General features: G+C 41.1%; 1 protein-coding gene across 1 annotated transcript in view; it reads left to right on the top strand.

Moving 5' to 3' along the window:
• SLC9A9 (solute carrier family 9 member A9) overlaps positions 1 to 21,097 on the top strand; it is a 251,213-nt gene that overhangs the window by 109,408 nt on the left and 120,708 nt on the right. Inside the window, exon 9 of the mRNA XM_035132511.3 lies at positions 6,124 to 6,212. Coding sequence (XP_034988402.3) covers positions 6,124 to 6,212 — 89 coding nt within the window. The remainder of the gene's footprint in view (positions 1 to 6,123; positions 6,213 to 21,097) is intronic.

Genomic DNA, 21,097 nt, shown 5'->3' with positions numbered 1-21,097 from the left:
ACTTTGGGTCTCCTACCAGCAGTTGCATTTTGATATGTTTGAGCCTCTGAGATCAACGTGATACACTTTGACAGTCCACCAATGTGATGATGATGAAGATGAAGATGAAGATGAAGATGAAGAAGAAGAAGAAGAAGAAGAAGAAGAGTTTGGCTTTGATATCCCACTTTATCACTACCCGAAGGAGCCTCAAAGTGGCTAACATTCTCCTTTCCCTTCCTCCCCCACAACAAACACTCTGTGAGGTGAGTGGGGCTGAGAGACTTCAGAGAAGTGTGACTAGCCCAAGGTCACCTAGCAGCTGCATGTGGAGGAGCGGAGAGGCGAACCCAGTTCCCCAGATTACGAGCACAGCTTCCTTTGTGTATTAATACATGGGGCTACAGAATTTAGACAGAGGCAATGGGGCCATGTGTTGCTTTTCCTGTCCTGTTTCTGCTCTCAGCATCCTTATATTAGATGTGAACATCTAAGACAGGGAAGTCAATACATGTAGAGATATACACATGTAGGCTCCATCTGTGATTTCTCTATGAGAAATCTCTGTATACCCCCCCCTCTCTCTGTGTGTGTGTGTGTGTGTTGTCTTTAGTCTGTGCAATCTCAGGTGCATTGGCAGCAGAACTGTCCCATTGGTCCTTGATCAAATGACGCTATAATAATATGAGTAACACACAGTTCACAGCATGAATCAGAAAGGTTATTGCAGAACACAGCACTCTATGGTAACAGGTCTCAATTCTGCAATTAATGTTTCATGGCATTATGACCTATAAATTACCAGCAACAGTTGCCGCACACACTGCTCCACATATTGGATACAAGTTTTCTTGTCCTTAAGCATATACAGTCAAACCTCGGTTGTCGAACATAATCCGTTCCAGAAGCCCGTTAGGCTTATGCAACGTTCGACAACTGAAACACAGCTTCCAATTGGCTGGAAGAGCTTCCTGCACTCAGCGGAAGCCGCGTTGGACGTTCGGCTTCCTAAAAATGTTCAAAAACTAGAGCATTTACTTCCTAGTTTTCGGTGTTCAGGAGCTGAATCGTTCAAAAATGGAGCCGTTTGAGAGCTGAGGTTTGACAGGATTATTATTAAAGGGGCAGTAGCAATATCCACAGGCTCCTGTTTATTACTAGAAAAAAATCTTCATCAGAACTGTGGGACAAGTTTAGGATTGTTCTGGAAAAGTTTCTTATTTTGATTTCTGTTATTGCTAAGTCAAAAGGTCACCACATTGGTTAATTTCCCCCATACTCAGGATGGAGCAGCCCCTTTCAGAAATTTTAAGGGAACCCATAAACAGCAGGTGAAGTATTCATCCTACTTAGTGGTGGCAGCAATTGTGTGAAAGCAAGGGCAAAAAGCATCACCATTTAGCTTCATCACAAGAATTGTAGACAATGAGATTTGGCTATGTGAAATGTCTGAAGTCAACACAGATCAGTGACAGTGCTTTCTGTCCTTACTCCGACATATTTTGTGTTTAAAAATAGGGAGAAAATAATCTGGTGAGGAGCTTAATCACCACAAGGATTCTGAAAACAACAGCAGAAAGGCACATGTGTGTGAAACCCTTCCTCACCATCTTTTATTTCAAGACACAATAAAACATATCATAAGATCTTTCAGTTCAGCCATACAGGTAGTTCCTAGATTTCTTTTCCTCTGAACTCACAGATTGTTCCTGGGAGAGGAAATACAGAAAATAGTGTTTAAACTCAGCACCCTATGGAAAGTCTGAAACTAATATCAAACTCTTTTATAGATATCATGGTGTGTGAATACGAGGTCTGTTAAATTGCAACAGTCCTTTCAGAATGGCAATAACCCTAGAAAAACACAACTTTTTAAAAGAAGCAGCTGAGCTGTATTTAGAACAGGGTGCAATCTCTCTGCTGAGATGTCATTGCAAAGTGTCAGGTCCCTGGATGAATGCCCTAAATGTTTAACTCAGCCACTTTTCTGATGCTTCCTGTCAGCCGGACGCAAACTAGGACTCTCCGGTGAAAGCCTTAGAGTACTGTCAAGCTTTACAGTTTGTACAGCACAATTGACAAAAGCCTCAAAGCGACACACTGACATCCAGTTGTGTGGGACATTCCAATTAAAATAGTCCTTGGAGATATTGTCACCCTGGTTTTGCTTTAATGCAAACTGCCCAGAAGTAGTAACGTAATTTAGGTTTATTTCAAGAGGACCCTTTCCTATGAGAACAACCAAAAACTCGGGGGGGGGGGAAATGTATTTCCTTTTACATAAAGGGATAGTTCTGGTAACTATTATCAACAGAGTTTACCTATATAAAAAAAAACCCTGCAGTTATTTGGCGCTTAATAGTTTTCTTTTTCCTGTTTACATCAATAGTGTGCCTTGGCAAAGTTGCTACAGTAAGTATCACCTTTCTTAGGAAGATTGGTTAATTGTTCTCAGTAGCTGGACTGCATGGACTGCAAGAAGATCAAACCTATCCATTCTTAAGGAAATCCGCCCTGAGTGCTCACTGGAAGGACAGATCCTGAAGCTGAAGCTCCAGTACTCTGGCCACCTCATGAGAAGAGAATACTCTCTGGAAAAGACCCTGATGTTGGGAAAGATTGAGGGCACAAGGAGAAGGGGACGAGAGAGGACGAGATGGTTGGACAGTGTTCTCGAAGCTATGAACATGAGTTTGACCAAACTGCAGGAGGCAGTGGAAGACAGGAGTGCCTGGCGTGCTCTGGTCCATGGGGTCACAAAGAGTCGGACACGACTAAACAGCAACAACAACAAAGCTGGACTTCTGAATGGCCAAAACAAAGATGGGGCAACTGTCGCCTTCCAAATACAGCTCCCATTATCCCTGACCACTGACCATGCTGGTTGCTGCTAATGTGACTTGAAGACCAATGGCATCATCAGGACGCCTGATTCCCCATCCCTAGGATAGCATAGTTCTCAGAGGAGATGACATCCAGCAAGGGGATGGTGATGTGTGTAACAATAACAATAGAAATTGCTTTTGCGGAGAGGCATAGAGATTCAGCAAAATTGGATCTGGGATTCTGTGAGCTAACAGCATTTTGGAGTCCTGACAGTTTCCCTGGAGACCTGATGCTGGAGAGCCATAGATATGGTTGTCTCTTGGGGTGCTTAAGCTGTTCACCATATACTCCACTTGTATATTTGTAAATAAACATAAATATTACAGAATGCCAATATGCCTCCAATGACCTCCTTCTGAACGAAAACAAGTATGATTGAGCTCTGTGCCCTGGAACTCCTCATCACTCAGAGACATGAAGTGAATGTACAAGTTTTATTAATGTGATCAACGTTACACTCTAAGATGAACGCCAGCTCTATCTATTTGGAATGTTATTTTCCCTGATCCTTTCCTCCCTAACTTCAGAAGAGGAAACTTTGCTTTATACAATAAGAAACCCTTCAAATATATAATTTGAAAAACCTACTTTAGCATCTTTTTAGATTTATTTCTTGCTCATTATCAAAGAACTTGGCACAGTTGGGGTTTTCATACCTGCAAATAGATTTGGCAGAAGCATCTTTTTTTTATTATCACTTCCCCCCCCAAAAATCTATATTTTATCTGATTTAGTCATACTTTGGTGAGGGAGAATTTCCATTGTTCATTTTACCTTAGATTTTTACTTGTGAACTGTTGCTCATTTTAATCAATGGTGGATGCTGCTGACTCAGTCAATTATGATGATCAAATAGCAGCAGAAAGTGTGGAAAGTTGGCTATTATTTAATTGCAAGTACCCATTCTTCTCACAGCTGCAGCTGAAAAGGAATTTCTCAAGCTACAGCAATCAAAGTAACCAATATTTCTCTAATGTTAGAACTTTTTTAAAGTTTCCTTGAAAATGAACATCTAGGTTAGTAGAAAACTGGTTTCCAATGAAGGAATTTGTTGCTTTCAGGCCCAGAAGCAGAAGGCCCCACTAACATTTAATGAGAAGAGAACCAGTGGATTTTTTTTCATGACAAATGCTTTTAAGGGGATAGCAGTTTGAAAGATGAAGCTGGATGATGTCAAAAGGAAATTGAATATTTCCCCATAAAGAATAATGCACAGTTTATAACTCACATACAGTAATGAGGGGCTGCTGTCATGTGATTCTGGTCTTCCAAAGCATTCTCTCTTTTTTTATCTTGCATTTTTATGCTGTGAACTAACCTGAAATCTATGAATGAAGAGCAAATAAAATATTGCACACACCATTTGAATAGCAATGTCCATCAACTTAGGGGGTTGTATGGCCCCCTCATATATTTTATTGGGCGCACAAAGGAACCTCAGCTCCTAGGAGTTGGCTGCTTTGTTGCCCAAGATGGGGAGATTAGCAACTGGCTGGTAGTCATTTAGATTTTCCAAACCCAGGGAGTGTTTCTTGAGGAGTGGTTTTACCACTGCTTCCTTCAAGCAGGCAGGGACCACCCCCTCTCACTAGGAATCATTAATCACTCCCCCCAGCCCATCTAGCTGTCCCCTCTCTGCTAGCTTTTATCAACAAAGAGGGGCAATGGTCCAGAGCACAAGTGGTCACCCTGACCAATCCAAGCACCTTGACCACATCCACAAGCCTTACTAACCATCTCATCCAACGCAACAGGACTAGACAGGGGTGGGTGTGGGCAGGATTCCTGTAATGCAAGGAGTTGGGCTACATGACCCTGGAGCTCCCTTCTATGATTCTGTGATTCCATTCATGCCTAATCCTAGCAATATAATGATAGCAATGGAGGGCCATTTAGGTGGGGACAGAGAAAAGTAGAGGCACACATTGTGTTTCACACATATTTATGGATAATGCACATGGCTTACACACATTGGCCATATAATATGCACACTATATATTTAAAGCAGAATTATACCGCTTTAAACAGAATCCTGGGAACAGTAGTTTGTTAAGGATGTTGAGAGTTTTTAGGAGACTCCTGTTCCCCTTATAGAGCTACAGTTCCTAGAGTGGTTTACAATCTATCCCTCTTCTCAGAGAACACCCTCTTCTGGGATGCAGGAAGAGGTTGAAGGTGTCCCAAAACCCAGTCCATCCACAGCTGTGACATCAGAAGATCTTATGGATTATGCCGATCATGAATGCTGCCCTGAGCTGTTAGCATGATAACAACTAATCTAGTGAGAAAAAGAAGGCAGAATATAATGCAGTGTTTAAAAAGGTGGGGGAATGTAAAGGCAACTTAACAAAGCATTGGGGCTGTGAATTTTAGGGTATTATCTTGTGCAAATACTCTTACATGTAATATACATTTAAAACACACTTCCAGGATTCAAAGTGTGGTGATGCATCTTTTAAAGAATATCAGTAGGTGGAGTAAATCCCACGAAGATCTCCGGAAAAATAAGGGAAACCTCATTATCTGAAGAGCAAGCTAAGTTCTATGGGCATATTTATGCTGCTGCTGCTGCTACTACTTGGTGGTTTTAATGTTTTGTGGCTTTGTGATGAATTACTTAAAAATATTTTTAGTGTATTATTGCTGTTTTGTTTAAATATGAATGTATTCTCCACCCTGGGACCTTCAGGTGAAGGGCAGATGATAAATGTTCTAGAAATAAATAAGCATGTGATCAAAAATGCATGCCTTTTTTGTCATTCAACCATGAATATATCAAAGAGAAGGTCTTTGAATATTGTCCCTGCACTGAAGATTCTGAATCCCACACCAGTACCGAAATCTGAAAAGGCACCTCCAGGCTGGAATAGAAATGGTTTCCAGGAGACCTTTCTCTCCATTTTCATTAAGAATCACATGGTTAATGATATTTAGAAAAAATCCCTAATTTTACCAGATGATTTATAACCAGTAATTTTGAACCATCAGATGTGCATAGAACAGACCCGTGTAGATATTCACCAGACAGATGGAATTATAGAGAGATTGGAAAGAGTCCTGACCTTCAATTATTATGATCAAGGCTAGATTTTAGTTTATTTGAAGGATATAATGGTAACATTTTCCTTCAGGCTTAAAAAAAAGTGTTTAGCGCTGTTTAATTAGTTTGTAGGCAGGCTAATCTGCCTCCCAATCCCTTTGAACTCACTCTAGGAGAAAATAGAAGCAGCTGACGGTGGTCTTTTCTTTGTATTTCAGGAATCGTGGCAGTCCTTTTTTGTGGAGTCACGCAGGCCCATTATACATACAACAATCTGTCAGCAGACTCCAAAATGAGAACTAAACAGGTAAAGCATCAAATCCCACCCCCTGCCCCTTTCTGTTCCCTTGCTTATTTTGTTCCTTCTGCTAGAATAATGAGTATATACAAATACTGACAGTATACCAGTAAAGGATCTCATTAATGCAAAGAATAAGGTTTGCGTCTTCATTAAGGGAGAAGAATACTGGCACCATCTCTGCCAGGAGAGCCTTAACAGGTCTTCTGCTAAGTAAAACTTTTAAAAGATCTGCTGTTACCTTGGAGGCCACAATCATCAAATGTCAGCCTAGATGGTGAGATATTCTGTGGTAATATTCTGTGGTTGTTGTTGTTTAGTCGTTTAGTTGTGTCCGACTCTTCGTGACCCCATGGACCATAGCACGCCAGGCACTCCTGTCTTCCACTGCCTCCCACAGTTTGGTCAAACTCATGTTCGTAGCTTCGAGAACACTGTCCAACCATCTCGTCCTCTGTCGTCTCCTTCTCCTAGTGCCCTCAATCTTTCCCAACATCAGGGTCTTTTCCAAGGATTCTTCTCTTCTCATGAAGTGGCCAAAGTATTGGAGCCTCAGCTTCACGATCTGTCCTTCCAGTGAGCACTCAGGGCTGATTTCCTTAAGAATGGATAGGTTTGATCTTCTTGCAGTCCATGGGAAAGTTCTGTGGTACTTTCTATCTATTAAGGCTGGGATCCAGGGTTGCTCAATGACTTGTTCATGGCCCAACTGATGCCCCTACTTTGAACAAATGGCACAGACACCCATGGCATATCACAAACTTTTTTGAAACTTCCTCAGTAGCTGAGGGATTCTACCAGAAAGGGGAGAACCAAGCTGAAAGTCCCCTATCATCCTATTGTACTTGGGGGTCCTACTTTTGCCAGTTGATCTGCTTTATTGCCAGATGAGTGCAGTATTTCTGGATCCAGTGCTGTATACAGACTCCAGCTCCACTGTCTCATGGCAGAGAAACAGAGGCACATCATTGCATCATTTTTTAAACAGTGTTTCATCAAAGGGCACAGGTGTTTTTGTGCATGGGGACCTAGGCAGCTCCTTACACTGAGTCAGAGCACTGTTCCATCTAGCTCACTCAGCATTCCCTACACTGACTGGCAGAAGCTCTCTAGCTTTTCGGGAAGAAGTCTCTCCCAGCCCACCTTGAGATACCGTGGATTAAACCTGGGACCTTCTGCATGCTGACCGGAAACATGGACCTGGTGGGTGGAGGTGGGGGTGGGGGTAAATGGACTGATGGAACTGAAAGTTGTAGCAAACCATGAATGCACCAATTCCAGAATTAATTTAGAAATTACCCATGTTATATTAAAAGGCAGAGCAGGAAGTTCAGCAGAGCAAACCGGTGGAAAAGAAACAGGATGTAACAAGGTGACAGTGGTGATGGAAGGAGATCTGTTCCTTCCTCATTAGCATTGTGTTTTTACTGGTTGCAACAGCAAAAGCCTGTTGGAATTTATATAGAATAACAAATACAGTTAAATTAATGTACAAGTGCAATAATTTGACAGTGTTATGTAAATACCAGAATGCCCCTCAGGTACAGTCTGTTATCAGCCTGCAGAGCAAAGCTTTTAAATCTACTAGTATGGTATATTGGTGGGGTATGGGATGTTATCTAACTGAGTAGATGCAATATTTGTATCAGTATTTGTATTTTCTCATAGTTGTAGTAGTACACAATCTCTTTGCCCTGGCAAATAGCACTGCCAAGCCAAACTGCTGCTGTTCACCTCTGGGCTAGTGTTTGGAGGGAATGCCATTCTGAGATTACAGAATTTGGGGTCCTGTTTGGCCTAGCCAGACACAGGCACATTTCTCTCCTGCCTTTCAGGTCCTCATCCAAAGCCCCAGATAGTCCTTCTCCAGGCCCCCAAAATCCACCAGCTAAACTTTGGATAGGCACGGAAGTATTTGAGCATGAAAATCCTCTAGTATAGAGCACAACATGTGAATCAAATTTGGCGAGGACTTAGTTTTGATTTGATGCTTGCATTCTGCTTTCCTAGCAACAGCCTTCAGCTCAAAGCAGGTCATAATAATAATAATAATAATAATAATAATAATAATAATTGCATTAAAATTAGCAAATATTGCAATCACTATAATCATGTCAAAAAAGCACAATCAGATATAAACAATGTGTATAAATATGGTTTTGTAAAGGCAATTTGGTGTCCCGTTCAGAAGCTCACATTTGCACATAGAGGGAGGGAAAGCAATAGCAGCTGGCAGGGTCGCACGAGCTCGGTTCTCAGTGCCACACAACCCTGCCAGTTCCTGAGAGGGGACAGGAGGCAAGGCAGCTGGGCGCTCAGTACAGGTGGCAGGAGTATCCACCTGGCAGCTGCTGCTGTGCCTGGACCACACTCCCTGCTGCCTTGCGCCTCTTGCTCTAGGTAAGTGGCAGCAACAAATGGCATTGGAAAGCCAGGTCAGAAACACAGACCTGCCTGTGCCTCCCTACCTGCCACTTCACGGGGGGAAGATGGATAATCATGTAGATGCAGCCAAAGCAACACATGATAGATGATAGATAGATGGATGATTGATGGATAGATAGATGATATACAGGGGTGGCCAACTCCCAAGAGACTGCGATCTACTCACAGAGTTAAAAACTGGCAGTGATCTACCCCCTTTTGGGGGGTTCAGGTCAAAGTTGTCGAGCTTTTTTTTAGGAAGGAGAAAGGCCCATGTGGGGGGTCAAAGTTGTTGAGTTTTTTCAGAGAGAAGGAGGTAAAAAGTTGAGCTTTTTTTTAGGGGAGCCACAGTTGTTCAGCTTCTTTGGGGGGAGCCAATGATCTACCAGTGATCTACTGCAGATGTCTGGTGATCTACCGGTAGATCACGATCTACCCGTTGGACATGTCTGATAGATGATAGATTAGATTAGATAGATAGATAGATAGATAGATAGATAGTATAACTACTTATTTTATATCTAACAAGACCAGACCAGAAGAGAACATTATAATGGATTTATTCAATTCCTTACCTAGTCCATGGCCACTTTTTAAAATAAAATTATTTAGTTTTTCAGTTTAAAGTTTTACAGTCAATTATCCAACGAACAGCATAAAAACAAGATTCTGAGCAAACTCCTAAACTTCCCTCTTCCCCTTTATGGGTCCTTTTGTTAACCATTTCCTCCTGCAACCTTTTATAATAATCCAAGCCTTTTACACCTCCATTATATCCAAAATCCAGCATTAAACTACAAGTGTTATTCCAATCCTACTAATGATTTTAGCTGTTTACAATGGTTTTTAAGATAAATTATAAATTTTCCCCATTCCTTGTTAACATTTTGGTCTTCCTGGTTTCTGATTCTTCCGGTCATTTTTGCCATTTTGGCGCAATCCATCAACTTAATCTGCCATTCTTCTCTGGTAGGGACTTTTGTCTTCTTTCCATGGCCACTTTGGGTTGGCTGGTTTGTCATTTCTTTTACAAAATTTGTATACAGTACTGCTTTTCCCTCATAGCAGTCTCAAAGCAATAGATTTGGGGGGGGGGTCTGTAGCTTTAAAGAAAATCCCGTAAAACACATGAATCAAGAAGCTTATGATCACATTATTCATTTTAATGAACAAAATGTAATTGAAACAGCCAGGAGATACCAGGGAAGTTTTTAATATTTTTGTCTGCAGAGAACATTAGCCTGGATGCGACTATCTCTCCGAGGCTTTGAAATGTTCATCAAAATAGCACTGATATAGAATTGCAGCTTTTGGAGGGTTGGTCCCAAGCACGACAGCATCTTATCAGGAGGAGTTTGTGATAAAAACCATTCTTCTGAAAAATGCTTGGTGAATGAAAATGAATCTTGATACATTTCTGCTCTCTTGTAATATTCCCATGCACATTATCACCCCTATGCTGGGTCAGTCTGCCCTTTCCTTCAGAAACATCAGGAAGATAATTGCATCAGCTGCCAGAATATGATGTGATCATTTCAATGAGAGCACGGACCTGGGCCCCAATCCTTGCCAGGCAGGCACAGTGCAAAAAGGTAATAATGGAGTGATACTCTATTATAGTCGGCCCCGCTTGGTAACAGCAAGCACAGCTTTGTATATGTGACAGTCCTCCATTCACTGTAGAGTGGAGAGCTTCAGAAAGGGTCAATTTGACCTATGTTGCTATTTGGGATACACAAAAGCAAGAGAACACAGTGGGAGCAACACAGATGTTCAGGTCAGTGTTCTGAAATTGTTATTATTAATGTCTGACTCACGTCCTGTGAGGATCATAGGATTATGGCATTGAGAGGGACCTCAGATGTCAACTAGTTCAAGCCCTGGGAAGTGCAGGAAACCACTGACAGTCCCTGATTAAAAACCTCTAAATGAAGGAAACAGTATTATGCCTTCCAAGACAGTTTATTAAATTGTCATATAGTTCATACCATCAGGAGTGTTAGCCCATTGATTTGGATTCCACTCTCTGGAGTAGCTGTGGAATGATCTGTCAATTTCTGCTGTCTATGTTTCTCATTTTTTCTCAATCTTAAATTCAGTTCCCCACATTTCTGCAGTAATTTACATCTATTTAAACAAAAACAAAAATCCTCATGAAGATTTATCAGCATTTTAGTGTGAATTTCTCCAACTAAAACACATTTTTGTGTGCGGTTTTGACATATGCACACATTTTTGCAAACAATTTCTCTAAGGCATTTTATGATGTTATTTTCACTAATATATTAATTTCCCCTGGTATCTACATATTGGTGACCATGGCTGGAGAACTGCATTACACAAATTAGATAATTATGAATTTCAAAGGATAGTTGGGTTTGAGTTCACATATTGTTTCATAGACTCAACTTTAAATGAGAACTGAATCAACACACCCAGACCCACCATCCCAAATCTGGAGCTACTGAGAATAAATTTGGTTCAGCATCTATGTGACAGCCCTTCATATATTTGAAAATGCCTATTGCATTGCCTCTCAATCATTTCTAGGTTAAGCAAACACTGGGTGAACGCAAAGGCACAGAGAAGCAAGGTAAAGGCAATGAGTAGATATTCTTGTTGCTACAACTAGTGGAGAAGCCTGAACTAAAGGTTTTATGCAAGGCAAATATTATCAATCTGGCCAGTTGGTGAAATGAAGCTCTTCTGTCGGGTGCTACTGAACTCCTTAATGTTCCCTACTTAGGCCAAAACAATGTGATGGTTAACATGAAGAGTCCCCACTGGGTATCTTCTGTGTTTTGGAATCCTGATATCTAGTGTTTGTGGCCAGGGTGCTACATATGAAGCAATGAGCATTTCTAAAGGCATCTTGAACAACCATCTTTTAAAATCTGGCATTCTGTAGAGCTGTATGACATTTATCTGGGCAGCCAAGTGGTTGTGTTTCAGTGTGACAAAAGACCTCATTCTTTTTAATAACACCTTTCTGGACATGGTCCACTACCCTCTGCTGCAGTGGTAGATACAGTAAGCTCTTTAGAGATAATTAATCCGCACTTCCAGAATGGGAAGATCACCTAGATGTCAGGATTTATTGGTACTTACATTCCGTCCTACCGCCTTTTGACTTTCAACAAAGTGGAAAACATTTCCAGTCTAGAAGAAAACAGTCTAGGGCTGATGGTTACCAGAACTACTTCTGCCACCGAGCAAATTGCATGATTCCCCAGAAATGAACAATTCTTGTTCAGATCTTTAGGTATTACTAATGGTCCCAGCCAACCAGGCTCAAATCAGTAATGTAACAATGTTACAGACCAGGTATGGGGAACCTCTGGTCCTCTATGCTGGTGAACTATAATTCCCATCAATCCTGGCCATTGGCAGTGCTTGCTGGAGCTTATGAAACTCAGTGCTGCAGTATCTGGTGTGCCAAAAATTCCTCACACCTGTTTTATGTGAGCATTTATTCATTTATTTATTTATTTATTGTTTATTTATTTAAAATAGGTATATTCCATTCTGGATCCACAACAGGGTGCCGGTTGCTCCCATCCTTTTCTCCCTTTTCAAATAGACTGGATAGTCTTGGCAACAGTCCCTCTGGGTTGGAAATCTGTTGGTCAATGCCAGGTCAGTGAATGGCAAAACAACAGTTATCTAGGACTTGAATCTGTTTGAGCATGCTGACGTAGCTTGTATTACAGAGACCTGGTTGGATGAAACTGGGGGCATTAATCTCTCTCAGCTTTGCCCACTGGAATTATCTGTACAACAAAGTAAAGGTAAAGGTACCCCTGACCATTAGGTCCAGTCGCGGACGACTCTGGGGTAGCGGCACTCATCTCACTCTATAGGCCAAGGGAGCTGGTGTTTGTCTGCAGACAGCTTCCAGGTCATGTGGCCAGCATGACTAAGCTGCTTCTGGTGAACCAGAGCAGCGCACGGAAACGGCATTTACCTTCCTGCCGGAGCGCTACCTATTTATCTACTTGCACTTTGACGTGCTTTCAAACTGCTAGGTTGGCAGGAGCAGGGACCGAGCAACGGGAGCTCACCCCGTCATGGGGATTCGAACCTCCGACCTTCCGATCGGCAGCCCTAGACTCTGTGGTTTAGACCACAGCGCCACCCGCGTCCCGTACAACAAAGTATTTTACATGAATTCCTGCTCAAAAAGTATGGTGAAGGATGATACTGCATTCCAACCTCAGCACACTGATTATGACACTGGTCACAGTCTGAGTCTTGTGCCCATGAGCGCTAAGCTGATGCACATATATGTGCATACGCTCTTCCAAATTGAGTGACATAGCTTGCACTAATCTCTGATGTATCACTAGGAAGTTAATACATGAACTGCCTGCAATTTTCATTTGTGCAAATACACCCTAATGCACAGCACAGGTACTCCAAGTTGCTTTTATATTTAGCTGCTTCAGACACATAGATGTAGTAATTGCTTAGTTCTAGTGTCTTCCTAATTTGCAGATTCAGAGCAACCTATGTCACATTGAAAACCAACATATTCTTCCAACTCGCTAATGTGATATGCCAGCGCTTCCCTTGTCACTCAGCCACAGCCATTCAAACCCACATAGAATCCTTTAAAACGTTTCACTGAGTAATGTTTGAATTGCCTGTTAGCCTCTCTTAGCCTGTTTATGTAAACACTATTATTATTGTGAATAATAATATAGGAAAGAAAGCGAAAGGAAGGCATTTGTAATGCAAACATGCACTGAAGGTTGTACATTCCTGTTAAATGATGCATTAACCAATATTCTGCTTTTAGCCTCACATGTGAGAATACTCATTGATAGTGAGATGAAAAGAAAGCTGTGAGGTCCAGAGCGATGCAGTGGCTACAACGTTAAAAGTCTTCATCTCCAGTTAAAAGTATCAGGATATAGGGATGGGAGAGAAATACGATTCAGTTCACTTTTAAAGGTGAAACTACCTAATTTGCACATTCTGAAACAATATGTGAACAGGAACACAGCCATCCTTTGAAATTCACCCTCCTCTGAATTTTTCAGTGTTTTTCTCCAGCCAAGCAATATGTAAAAATAAAAAATGAAATGCATATTCTAGGGCAAAATGTGCATGAAAATACATTTATTAGTGAAAGTAACATGCAAAATACACTGTATTAGAAAAAGTTTTTTTCAACAATGTGTATATTAGGGCAAAACTGCACACAAAAGTTGTTATAAAAGATCCTAAAAATCAAACAGCATTAGATTGGTGCAGTCAAGATTGCTGTACTATTTTACTTTAGCAAAGTCAACTAGGTGATCTAGTAAAGTCAGAGAACTTCATATCTCTGGCACAGACCAATGGGTACATTTTTGCTTTTGTTTTTTAAAAGGTTCTATGCAGGCAACTGAAAATAGACTGAAAACAAGCAAGCACCTCAGGTTGAGTCGTGGCTAAAAAGAAGCAGAGGTGATCTTCTCAGTTCAAGCAGCTGATAGCCTTTTAATGCTAGGCTGTGATTCTCTTGAACACCTCTGGCCTGAATTACGAGAAACATAAACACAGCAGCTGGCATGTAGCCTTGTTAGCCCTTACTTTTCAGCACAGAGAAAAACCTGACGTAGAGCCAGGTGGTTTTAAGCTTTAACTCTCTCTTCCAAATACAAGGGGCCCTGTTGAGTAATCTATGCAGTCACAGAGACTGGACTTAAATGACCCTCGTGTGTTTTCACTGTGTATAGTGTTTGAAATCACCATAAACTTTGCAAATGAGTTGCAATTGGAATGAGATTTGTAGTCACATGACTTCATTTGCTAAACAATTATTTGGGGCATTTGATTGAAAGAAGCAGAAGTCTGGACGTGTGCCAGATTTGTTCCCTGAACAGATGGGGCAGACGATTTAAAGAAAACTCTGTGGATTAGCAGGATGCTGTACCAAAAATATGAAAAACATGCACCTTTTCTTTAAAAAAAGAAAAGAGAGACTTAACTAAAATCAGCTCCTTGATTTTCCACTAGATGAACCCACAGCAGTCTTTCAGTATTGCGTATGAATTACCCAGTGAATCCTGCAGTCATTCCACTGCAAATTCCCTCACACATACAATGTTACACACACAACACTGTTGCATATAAGGGCTGCCTCATTCATTTCAGCAGAGGCAGCAAAATTCTTAAAGGATCAGAGGGAAAACTTCCCATCTTCCATTATCATTTATGTCAGTGCCTTCAGGTCATACCCACGCCATACATTTAAATCACTGTTGCTCCCAGTGCTTTCGTTGGTAGAAAAATGAGCTGTCGGTACTCATATCTTGAGGGTGCCAGCACAAAATGGCTGCCATGGACAGCAGGAAAAGAGGCTATGGTACTCTGTAGCAGTGAATACTATCACAAAATGGTTCTAATACTACTTGAACAGTCATGGAAAATTCTGGGAACTGTAGTTTGTTATGGGTGCCAACCTTACAGAGCTACAGTTCCCAGCACCCTTAGAACACTGCGGTTCCTAGGATTCTCTGGGACAGTTAAAGTGGTGTAAGAGTGTTTTAGATGTATGGTGTGGGTGTGACCTCAGTTTTGTGTCGTGTCCACAGTTTTTTTAGATGATTTAGTGGGGATATGTAACGAGAGAGAGCCAGCCCAGCTTGAATACTTCCTGTCAGACATTTCTCCTGCCACAAGACACATTTTTTCAGGATTGATCTTCATCCATGTCTCTTCTTTAAACGAATCATAATAGTGTTGTGGCCCTGTAACAGTGAGACCTTAGATCTTCACTTAAAAGAAAAATGGCACTCAGTTTTGCTCAGCATAGGAATCCGGAAATCGATGCGATTCGAGCATTACTGCTGAACTCTGCTCAGAAATGCTTTTTCTCTCTGCTCGTCAGCACTTGAGCTCGCTTCTTTTTCTGCACTGCCTTTCTCTCTCTCGTCTTTTCTTTTTTGCTAAAAAGAAACGTCGTCTTGGATGAGAGTAGTCTGAGGAAACAGAATGTCAGATGCAAAACCCTTTCCAAACTGTTTCATAAAAAGACTTGACAATCTGTTTAAACATTCAAAAATGTCTTTAAATATTAATAGTGTTCTCAAATTGTTAAGGGGATGGTTCACACATTTCAGCAGGATGGCAGGTGCCTGCAGTTGGCTGGGATCAGCTAAATGGGATTTTATAGGTATCAGCCAAAATGCTTTCATTATCTCTGCCCCCTCCCTCCAGCTTTTTTAGTCACATGGAAATGACCTGATGGACCTTTAAATTAGGACATGTGTACTAAGTGCCTGCCTTCATGTCCCAAACACATCTACATGTTGCTTTTATACAGAAAGGGCCAGCCCTACCATTAGACAGACTGAGGTGACTGGCTCAGGTGACAGATTCTGGGGTGCAGCTGCTGTTTTGCTTGACTGCACCCTGCCAGCCATTCTGCTCTGTTGACTCATGGCGTGTTCAGGGTGCCCTAATCTAGCCAGCTGCCTCAGGTGTGGTGGCGGAGACTATCCTGTTCCCAGATTTGAAGTAAGATTCAGCTGCCAGTCCTGTCAGCATCTCTACATGCAATAGGGGCAGGGTGGGATCTTGTCAGCCTCAGGCAGCAAAATGTTTTGGGCAGGCTGAATATACAGGATCTATTTATTTAGTGCACAATGAATTGTCGTGGTGAATTATGTTCATTCAGGCCGCTGCTAAATTCCTCCCAAAGCAGAATGGGGCAGATTTGGAGACTAGTCGACAACTAAAATCTGCATTGCTTCCAGAAATAATAGATCACATAATGTATTATTTCAGTGCAAATAATGCATTATTTCAGTGAACATAAAAATTAAAAAATAAAATAAAATTGTCCAGCAGCACCTTAGAGACCAACTAAGTTAGTTCTGGTATAAGCTTTTGTGTGCTTGCACACTTCTTCAGATACACATGTATATCTGAAGGTGTATCTGAAGAAGTGTGCATGCACACGAAAGCTTATACCAGAACAAACTTAGTTGGTCTATAAGGTGCTACTGGATAATTTTTTATTTATTTTTATTTCGACTGCATCAGACCAACACGGCTACCTGAATTTCTTTTTTCTTCTTCCAATAATCTTTATTTAATGTGCATATCCAATAACCAATATTTAAGTTACATTTTACATACACCACATTTCTTCAACCTTGTTTGTACATCAAAAAAAGAAAAAGAAAAATCCACAAAATCCACAAAAAGAGAGAGAGAAAGAAAAAGGAAAAAAGAATATATACACAGAATTCATATTACTCCAAATATTAAAAATATGACTTCCACCCTACCTTCATTCGCCTTTTTTAGAGTCTTACTTTGAACTTATGCAGTTTAACTTTCTTTATGTTTAAGATCATAGATCCACTGCTATCGATGTCTTCACAATCATGTCTAATTTCTATTTTCATGCTTATGCCATTCCCACGGCTACCTGAATTTCAGTGAACAGTTCATCACACGTGGGAGCACGGAGCCTTTGGTACATGTAGGTTGAACTCTCCTCTGTTTGAAAGATTGTCCCAGTTAAGTGATAAATCAAACTTGTTAAATAAAATAAGTAAATAATTCAAGTCTGAAGGCAAAGAAGCTTAAGAAGGGAGGCCTCAGGGATCCTGAAGGAACATATCAACAGTTAACATTTGCACAACAGACTGAACAAATGCAAAGCTTACCAGATCAGTCTTCCCCACTATGATGAGATGCATTTCTATTTAAATTAGGAAAATTATTTCTAAATATGCATCTATGACCTATAGGTTTTATGCAAATCTGTGTCCTCTTTCATCCTTCTTTTTGGTGATATGTTTCCTCTTTTTTTGGTAATGGGTAAAGTGCCTGCCCTATGAACGGTCTTGATCTTCTCAGCACCATAGTTCTCGTATAGCTTCAGAACTGGATAAAGATCTCTACATAAAATCCTTGCTGGAAGAGGAATGCTCACCAGCAGACATCACTTGTCTATTATGTAATTCAAGGGAATGCCCAAGGGTAGGAATCTGGATATAGACTGGATTCCTATATTCTCTGGAAGATAAGATGGAATCTACAGGAGGCACTCACCTGCTGAGCTCAAAGATCAGAGGGGAGATAAGCTTTTACATGACACATGATCTTGAACATGATGCAGGAGGAGAGGAGGGAATCGGCATAGGAATTGTTCCACCATGTATCTTAAGTTCGGAAGGCAGTGGGAAAATGTGAATGCAGATGCTGTCGGGAAGGAAACCACATGCCAATCCCCTCCAATTGTCCAATTTAATAGGTAATAAGTCCATAAAACAACTTATTTCCTCTGTCTGTGGCTCCCTTTGATAATGCAATTGCTGCAGTAGTGTGCCAAGTACTGTTCATGCTGCTGTAGCTAATGTGACTGAATAGCACTCTGCTGTTTAATTGGGCTCTTATCATTACAAATGTAATCTGAATGAATGCAGATATAACTGACCTGGTTTTATTGGATTTTCTTTCATCTAGCATGAAGGATCTGAGGGAAATTTGAATTACCGAGATGTGTGATGGCAAAATAGGGAGGGGGAGACTTCCAGGTCACAAGGAGAAGTCGGCAAAATCATCCTTCCTTTGGCATTCCAAACATTTTGATACAGTCCACTGGGGAAACTCTTGCCTAGGTTCATTTTGGTCTGGCTTACGTAGAAGATTTCCCTGGTAAGATTTCCCTATAAGCCTTCCCCCTTAAAGTTGTGATGGAATATTTTTCCTAAGTTATAATAATATAATAATAATAATTTATTATTTATACCCTGCCCATCTGGTTGGGTTTCCCCAGCCACTCTGGGCGGCTTCCAACAAAATATTAAAACACAATAGTCTATTAAACATTAAAAGCTTCCCTAAACAGGGCTGCCTTCAGATGTCTTCTAAAAGTCTGGTAGTTGTTTTTCTCTCTGACATCTGGTGGGAGGGCGTTCCACAGGGCGGGTGCCACTACCAAGAAGGCCCTCTGCCTGGTTCCCTGTAACTTGGCTTCTCACAACGAGGGAATCGCCAGAAGGCCCTCTGAACTGGACCTCAGTGTACAGGCAGAATGATGCGGGTGGAGACGCTCCTTCAGGTATACTGGACTGAGGCCGTTTAGGGCTTTAAATCATCCTGACTTTCTTGCAGTAAGGTTAGACAACATCCATGATTTTCTTGAACATTCATCCTGATTTGTTTGTGGGGAGGTTAGACAACATTGTGCCAAACAAATGTTAGCTGATACTTCCCAGTGCATTTCCATACTACGCTTCTTATCACAAAAAGGCAGATCTTTAGAGGAAGTAAGTTTAAAACCATTTGGAAGTTTCCAGACTTTCTCCAAGGGCAGCTCCGTACTGCGCATTTGGCAGCAACAGCTTATTTTCAATAAAAGATTGCAATATGGGCTCATTATGCAGGAAATGAAAAGAGGCTAAGATGAAACCTTTGCTAAATTTCAAAAATAACATGTAAAAACGAGCCATCTCATTTTACTTTTGAATTTGTGTCATGGTTCCTCCCACCACCCACCTCTAAACTTCCTTTTACAGCAGAAATGCCAGGAAAGCATGTTCCATTGCAATGCACATTGCCCTCCCCTCAAAATATTTTGTGAAACAACCTTTCTATAACCGGCAAGGTAGGAGGAAGCTGGCAACTAGTCCTGGGCTGTGTTTTCAGAAGCATATCTCATTTGAAAATGTTTGTAAAGTGATATACTTTGCACTTGAATGATTCTTTATATAAAACACAATCACCTTCCAGCACCAGAATATCAATGAGCAACAGGATAGTACCATTAATTTCCAAGCTGCGGTATCTCCCCCCCCCCCCATATCATAGGAGACAGTACAATATTTTGTGACCACCAAGTGTAAAGAAATGGTTTAGCAAATCATTTAGCCATGTTTTAATTATGAGTCTTTTATCAATGATGGATGCAATCAATTAATCACTCCTGCTGCACAACTGCCATTATTTTCAATGGCAGCTGCTTAGAACTCCTACACACATCCCTGTATCATTTGCAGTGTCTGGAGATAGTGCTGCTAGATACCGTATCCTGTTACTGCCAACATTTGCTCGTAATTGCTTGTGAGCAAAACTGGGTATGTATAATAGCTTAGGTGAACTCTTAAAGAGGGATTTGCATTGTTTGTTATTTTGTGTGTTGACATTTTTTGAGGCATGTTCTCCCGAGCACACATAACACCAAAGACCTTTCTCATTTCATAAAGAAATATCATTAAAAGGTAACAGTGTGAAGGGAAATCTTGTTAAGTGCTGCTTGAGAGGATCTTGCAAATTGGAAGCAGTTTTGTCTAGAACTGAGACTCTTGTCACAGTGTGATTCTTAAATGAATTGTTTTAAGCTATTCCGCTTCATTTTTTTTCCTCCAAATGCTACGCAGCATCTACTTTAAAAATGAGAAGCATGTTATAATATCACGCTTCTAAATTTCTTAATGGTCACATGGCAAGATTCGAAGTGCAAGTTGCTGATGAGGCCCAGAAACATAGAAAGTCTGAAGCGGAATATTTGTTTCTGAATGAATCAATTACAGTGGTACCTCGGTTTATGAACACAATTGGTTCCGGAAGTCTGTTCATAAACTGAAGCGTTCATAAACTGAAGCGAACTTTCCCATTGAAAGTAATGGAAAGTGAATTAATCCGTTCCAGATGGGTCTGCGGCGTTCGTAAACTGAAAATTCGTAAAGCGAGGTGTTCATAAACCGAGGTTCCACTGTAGCTTTCTTAAGCATACTTTTGTTTCTCATCCTCAGATCAGAATAACTTTGCCATTCTGCCCCCCTCCCCCCGCAACATAGCACGACAAACAGGTATATCAGGGCTCTTCTTTATGTTCTCATGATATTCTTCAGTGTGGTGTAGTGGTTAAGAGCGGTAGACTCGTAATCTGGGGAACCAGGTTCGCGTCTCCGCTCCTCCACATGCAGCTGCTGGGTGACCTTGGGCTAGTCACACTTCTCTGAAGCCTCTCAGCCCCACCCACCTCACAGAGTGTTTGTTGTGGGAGAGGAAGGGAAAGGAGATTGTTAGCCGCTTTGAGACTCCTCCGGGTAGTGATAAAGCGGGATATCAAATCCAAACTACTCTTCTTCTTCTTCTTCTTCTTCTTCTTCTTCTTCTTCTTCTTCTTCTTCTTCTTCCAAAACTGCACAGGAATGATTCAATAAATTCAAGCCTCCTGTATTCCTCTCCACCCCACCAATAGCCTCCCTGCTGAAATGATGACATAAAAGATCACTTATAAGTGGAGCATGTAAGGAATACAAGGTGATGACTCCACCCTGTGAACCGACCTGAGATCTTATGATGAAGAGTGATATAAAAACCTAATAAATAAAATAAACAAAGACAGATCATGCAATTCATCCTGGTAGCCCTTCAACTATCGTGATGCACTGGCAGACCTACACGTCACACGCCCATGTTTCTGTTCTCTTTATTGACAAGTCATTTTGCTGGTGAGT

The sequence above is a fragment of the Zootoca vivipara genome, chromosome 5, assembly GCF_965207765.1.
Source record: "Zootoca vivipara chromosome 5, rZooViv2.hap1.1, whole genome shotgun sequence".
Lineage (NCBI taxonomy): Eukaryota > Metazoa > Chordata > Lepidosauria > Squamata > Lacertidae > Zootoca > Zootoca vivipara.
The sequence above is the reverse complement of the archived record's forward strand: the minus strand, read 5'-3'. Positions and strand labels throughout refer to the sequence as shown.